This window comes from Myotis lucifugus, unplaced genomic scaffold (assembly GCF_000147115.1).
Source record: "Myotis lucifugus unplaced genomic scaffold, Myoluc2.0 scaffold_310, whole genome shotgun sequence".
NCBI classification, from domain to species: domain Eukaryota; kingdom Metazoa; phylum Chordata; class Mammalia; order Chiroptera; family Vespertilionidae; genus Myotis; species Myotis lucifugus.
The window spans coordinates 484,888-490,748 of NW_005871358.1; the positions used below are offsets into that span (position 1 = coordinate 484,888).

General features: G+C 57.6%; 1 protein-coding gene across 1 annotated transcript; it reads left to right on the plus strand.

Annotated features, from left to right (window-relative positions):
• The first annotated feature begins 974 nt into the window (after positions 1-974).
• Positions 975-4,118, plus strand: NANOS3 (nanos C2HC-type zinc finger 3). Its single transcript, XM_006100314.3, has 2 exons — positions 975-1,677; positions 3,794-4,118. Exons 1-2 carry the CDS (start codon positions 1,029-1,031, stop codon positions 3,859-3,861), a joined length of 717 nt encoding a protein of 238 aa, XP_006100376.2. The 5' UTR covers positions 975-1,028; the 3' UTR covers positions 3,862-4,118.
• The last annotated feature ends 1,743 nt before the right edge of the window (positions 4,119-5,861 follow it).

The following is a 5,861-nucleotide window of genomic DNA, read 5'->3' on the forward strand; positions in this document are numbered from 1 at the left end:
GAGGGCTGGGGTCTGGGGTCCTAATGGACACGAGCTGGATTTGGGGAGGAAATCCTGGAGGGGGAGGGGCTGGACAGCTAAAAATCCTTCTGGAAGGGGGTGGTGGGCTCTGCTCCGAGGCTCCATAGACGCTTCTTGGAAGAATAAGTGAATGGGGCCTCTTCTCGGTGTCCAAATCCTGGGCTCAGCTTTCTCACCCTCCTTGCCCACACCCTCCATCGCCCACCTAGCACCTTGGTGCTGCTGATCACTCCCCCTGCATGTCTGTGCCCCACCCGCTGACTCCTGGGCACACTCCATCCTCCTGAGACTGACTGAGCTCTCACTTGAGGGAGGGAAGATCAAGACTGGTGAGTGCTGGGGGTCCTCCCATTAGCCCAACCTGGCCTCTGCTCCCCCCAACCTCCCCATTTCACCCCCTCACCACCCCAGGGACAGAACAGGCTGCCTGGCCAGCACCTAGCCTTGGGGGCTCCAATAAGTAGATGGGGGAAGGCAGACTTTTGTGTTAGTCTTTGTGAATAGCCCTAAGGGCAGGTGGCTTCATACCTCAGTTTGTTCATCCATTAAGTGGGGGACAATAGGTGTGAAAACCCCCCAAGGCAGACCAGAGCTGGGGGCCGAGGGCCAGATACCATCCCCCTTCCAGGGACATCTGGAGAATCTGCAGGTGTCCCCCGTCCTGCCCCCCCCCCCCATTCCCCAAAGGCCCAGGGGCACCTGGCCCTTCCCCCAGCCCAGGGGAAGGAAGAAAGCAATTACTAAGTTACAGGTTAAGTCAATGCTTGTTTTGAGGGCGGGGCTTCCAAAACTACCCACCCCCCCCCCCCAAACCCTGGGGGGCAGGGGGGAGGTCTCCTCAAAGGGGGGGTTGGGGGAGCCCTCCCAAAACCCCCCGGGGGGGGGATGTGGCTCCAAATTTCAGGGGCCCCTTGCAGACTGTGTCCTGTATCCCCCTTGCCCCACTCAGAGACCAAACATCTTGGCAGGTGCATTTACAGGGAGCAGCAGCTAGCCCCCCTGTGACAATGAGAAGTCTCCCACAGGCGATTCCTCCCCCTTCACAATCCCTTGGAGGTATGAGGAGGGAACTGACAGCCCAGACTCCTAGGCTCCAGAGAGGGGAAGGGAGGGGCAGGGAGGAAGTGGAGAAGGACGAGCTTGGGGCAGGCAGGGTTTCTCCTCTCTCTGCCCCAACGCCTGGCACACATTGCCCAGCCATGGGGACCTTCGACCTGTGGACAGATTACCTGGGTTTGGCACGTCTGGTGGGGGCTCTGCGTGGGGAAGAAGAGCCTGAGACCAGGCTGGACCCCCAGCCAGAACCAGTGCCAGCACCAGGGGATCCGAGGTTCAGACCAGAACCCTCACCAGCTCCAGAACGCTTGTGCTCTTTCTGCAAACACAACGGCGAGTCCCGGGCCATCTACCAGTCCCACGTGCTCAAGGACGAGGCGGGCCGGGTGCTGTGCCCCATCCTTCGAGACTACGTGTGCCCCCAGTGCGGTGCCACTAGAGATCGAGCCCACACCCGCCGCTTCTGCCCGCTCACCGGCCAAGGCTACACCTCTGTCTACAGCTACACCACCCGCAACTCTGCAGGCAAGAAGTTGGCTCGGTCTGACAAGGCGAGGACACAGGACTCCAGTCACCGTAGAGGAGGAGGAGCCAGCGCAGGTGGCTGGGGAAATCCACTGTGAAGGGGGCATGCCTTTGTTAAGTGGGATTAACCCCAGTACCCACCTCATAGGGTTGGGGTAGAGAATCTGCATAGGAACCTTAGTATTCTAGAAGTGTTGCCCAGGTGGGTCAGCTGGGGCTTGACTTTGCTCTGCAGTCTTGGGAAAGGGACTCTCCCTCTCTGGGCCCTTGGGGGAAATGCCATCCTTTCCCAGGCACAGGCGACCTGGCATGGAAGCCATGGGGATTAGTAAGCAGTGGGGTCTGGGGATGGGCACAGCAAGGGCTTGACAGTGGGTGGCTCTGAGGAGCTGTGTGCTCTGAGAGAAGTTGCTCAGACTCTCTGAACCCTAGCTTCCTTATTTCTTACTCATTTGCTAATAGTTTGTGTGCCTGTTCTATGCCAAGTGCTGGGCTGGGCTAGTGGTGAACAAGATAGATGGGAGAGCAGCAGTTAAAACACAGGGTGATAGGCGCTGAATGGGGGAGTCTAGAGAAGTACCTGATCCAGATAAGGGGACTCAGGAGGGCTTCCTGGAGGAAGGGACCTCAGGAAGCCTGATTCGGTTTGGTGGAGAGCTGGAAGTGTGGCCAGGCATTGGGGCTTGTTCAGGAACTTAGGGATGGGGAGTGTGTGATTGTGTGGTGGAGGGGGAGGTGTCAGAGACTTGGGGACAAGCCGAAGGGCCTGTAGGGCCTTGTGGGTCACATTAAAGAGCTTGGACTTGGGCAGCAGGGACCCACAGAAGTGGCAAGACCAGGTATGTGTGTTAAGAGTGTGGCTAAGCAGGTGGACCTAGGGGTGGATTTGAGAGTGGTGAAAGCGGCTGGTTCTCCAGGCAGAGGTGTCTGAGGCAGGTAAGAGGGAATGGCCCAGGGCCCAGGGAAAGGTCAGGCTGGAGGGGAGTTCCCTGTGTGGGGGGCAGCCCCGTAGAGCACAGGGAGCTGTAGCTTAGGCACAAGCTGCCCTGGAGCCTCCCCGAGGTCCAAGCCCAGTCTCCTCACCTGCATGGCCCCCCACTCTGATCTTGCTCATCAAATGTGGGTCTCACTTCACAAGTTTGTTTGGGTGAGGCCTGAGCAGCTGCATTTCTAAGCAGCTCCCCAGGAGGTGGCCACGCTGCCAGGCCACAGACCATGCAGGTTTTGAGTAGCTTGGGCTTCAATGACAGCAGTTATCAGAATAGATGCAAAAGACCTCAGCTCCAGTGGGGTTTTAAGGACAGATCCATTTCAGCGACTTTCTGGGGTAGTCAGCCAACAGAGGGGGTTCTTTTTTTTTAAATTATTGATTTTAGAGAGAGGAAGGCAGAGTGAGAGAGACAAAAAGAAACATCAATGTGAGAGAGAAACATCGACTGGTTGCCTCCTGCACACACCCCGACTGGGGGTCAAACCCACAACCTGGCTGGACCCCCAGCCAGGAATGGAACCCACCACCCTTTGGTGTATGTGGGGACCCTCCAACCAACCGAGCCACACTGGCCAGGACACGGGAAGGGGTTCTGATGGGCAGTGTCGCTATGTGGGTACTGTGCGTGGGGACTGCCTCCCATCAGACTGAGCTCCTTGAGCGTGGTGAGCGGGAAGGAGGATCCCAGCCTGTCCCCGCAGCTGCAAAGTGAACATTTTGAAAGAGCGAGCCTGCCTCCAGAAGTCAGTATCCCTGTGCGGTTCAGTGAGGTCCAATTTGGTGGCAGGAAGCTGAGGGGACACATGAGATGATGGTGTCAGAATCTTCCTTTTCCCCCTTAATTCTGAGGGAGCAGGAACACTCACCTCCCAGGGTGAAGGGTGAGGGAGATATCCCTGGCGCAAAAGGGCTGCGGGACGCCGGCCTCCCTGGTAACACTCTAGGTATCACAAATACGGGGTCCCCAGGCCCTACGGCCACGAGGGGGCAGCACCGCAGGACGGAGTGGGGGTTTTTGCGCTGTGTCCGTTTCTGGGTCTCATCTGGGCTTGACTTGGTCTAGGAATGTGATTTGGGTGCTGTTCCACAACCAGTCTCTGGGTGGCGCCAGAGCCCTGACTGCCTTGAACTGGTACTTTGGCCACATGAATCATCGCCTATTATTGTTTTTCTCCTTCCCCCTCCGCTTTTGAAACTCAGGTTCCAAAGGTGCCAGGAAGTCGTCGGGACCTTCGCCCTCTTCCTGCTGCCCCTCCAATTCTACCTAGAGGGCAGGTGCGGGAGGACGCCCGGGATGCTGTCTTCTCCTAGCCTGGGGACTCCTTGAAGGCTGGATTTCAGGGAAGATGCATCAGGCAAGGACCCTCCCCTGAGCCCCTCCCCCAGCCTGGGCCTTGAATGAGGGAGCAGCGCCTGGAAACACGATCAAAAGAGCCCTGTGAGGAAGGAGGTGGCCCCGGGACAACCTGCCCTCCCTCCCCAACCCTGGGCGCCCAGTCAGCTCTCAATAAATGCTATGAATGGATCAGTGGTCAGATGAGGCTGGTCTTGAGACAGGTTAGTGGGAACAGCTTCCGAGGGGCTGGGGCACCTCTTTTCTCTCCTGGCTGTTAGCCTGCACATGTTCCCGTGATCCCCACTTTCCCGACTGCTATTTGGATTTCAGTTCACCCTGAGGCTCTGGGGGAGCAGAGAAATGGGAGTGGGCACCATAGGGTGGCTGTGGGGCTTTGAGAGGTGGCTCCTTTCCTGGCACTTCTGGGCATGACTTCTGCTGCTGGCATATTTGGGACTTTTTCTGATGTTTTCAAATGCCCTTTCAGCCACCCATAACATATTGACATGCCAAATAGGTGGAATCTCACACGCTGGGGGTGAGGGCCTGCTATGGGGGTAGAAATGGACAATTAGACCAAGCCTCCCTCACCCCCATTGTCCTCGCCAAGGAGGCCCTCAGTGAATGTTTTCCATCACACCACAATGCCCCCGTGACTTGGGCCATGGAGTCAATATACCAAGCCCTTCTGGGTGGGGGCAAGAATGGGACTATGTTGACTATGCTCTGGGGGGGTCAGCTAGTTGAGGCCTTGCCCAGGGGTACTAGGAGGTAATCTGGATCTGCTTGGGCAAGAGCAGGAGATACAGAGCCCTCCCCACCCAGGGACTGTGACCCAGCTCTCCTGGGAAGGGGCTGTGCTCAGAGGAACACCTACCCCTGACTGTCTCCTCCATCACCGGAGGTTGTTTCCCTGGCAGGTGGCAAGTGTCCATCCACATTTCCCTAAGTCAGGATGCTGACCCCATCCCCAACCCACATGGTCTTTCTCCCAGGGATGGGTGGAGGCAGGTCCACTCTGCCCTTGAACTGGGACCTGGGGCCACCCAGGAGAGTCTGGGATGGGAGCCTGCCCTTGAAGACAGCCTGCTGCCTAGGCGTGGAGGGGGAGAATGGAGACAAAAACACCACAGAGGGCAGTCCAAAGGGTCTTCAAATTGAGTTGGGGACACAACATCCCAGGCACTGCCAGCTGCCGCGTACTGCCAAGGGCAGAGCTCCTAGGGCTTGGACACACTGGACAAACCGGCATGTCCTGGCAGGGTCAAGGAAGGAGAGGTGAAAGGGGACCCTGATCTGACTTGCTCCCCTCCTGAATAGTCTCCGAGGGTGTAGGCAGTGGGAGGGGTGCTCTGCCATGGCCCTAGGAGTCTGGGTGAGGGAGTCACTGGCAGAGCCACTAATAAAGGGACAGGTCTGGTCCTCCTGGTGGTGACCAATTTAATAGAAATAGCTTTTTTTCTGAGAAATGGGTTTGATGGCAGTGTGTGGGGCTGCTTCTGATGCTACCTTGGGGGCTGTGGTCAGGCTTGTGGGGGATGAGGTGTGCAGTGACCCCTCCTTGACATCCTGTCTTAATAACAACCCCCCAGGACTGCCTCCTTCCGGTCTGGGGCTTCAAAGCAGCTTGTCTCATGGAGAACAGACAGGGCCACTGAGCACTGGAAAAAAACACCTCTCCAGGTGAGTCCTGTGGGCTCACTGCCTCACAGGTGCTGGTGTGGGTGCCTCAATGGGCCCACACAGCCACCCGCTCCCAGGGAATCCCACACACTTGGGAACTCGTGCGGACACCCTGACCTGTGTCCCAGCAATAGCCCTACTTGCCCTCCTAGGGAGGAAGAGAAGCAAAAGGAGAAAGAGGCAGTTAGGTTTGTGGGCCGAGTATCAAGGAACCCAAAGGCTTCAACCTTCAAACAGCAGGTCCGGGGC

Excerpts from the sequence above, each read along its gene's own strand:
- NANOS3 (XM_006100314.3), top strand. The coding sequence starts at position 1,029 with ATGAGAAGTCTCCCACAGGCGATTCCTCCCCCTTCACAATCCCTTGGA. Across the intron at positions 1,678-3,793 it reads AGGAGGAGGAGCCAGCGCAG|GTTCCAAAGGTGCCAGGAAG; the intron begins GTGGCTGGGGAA and ends TTTGAAACTCAG.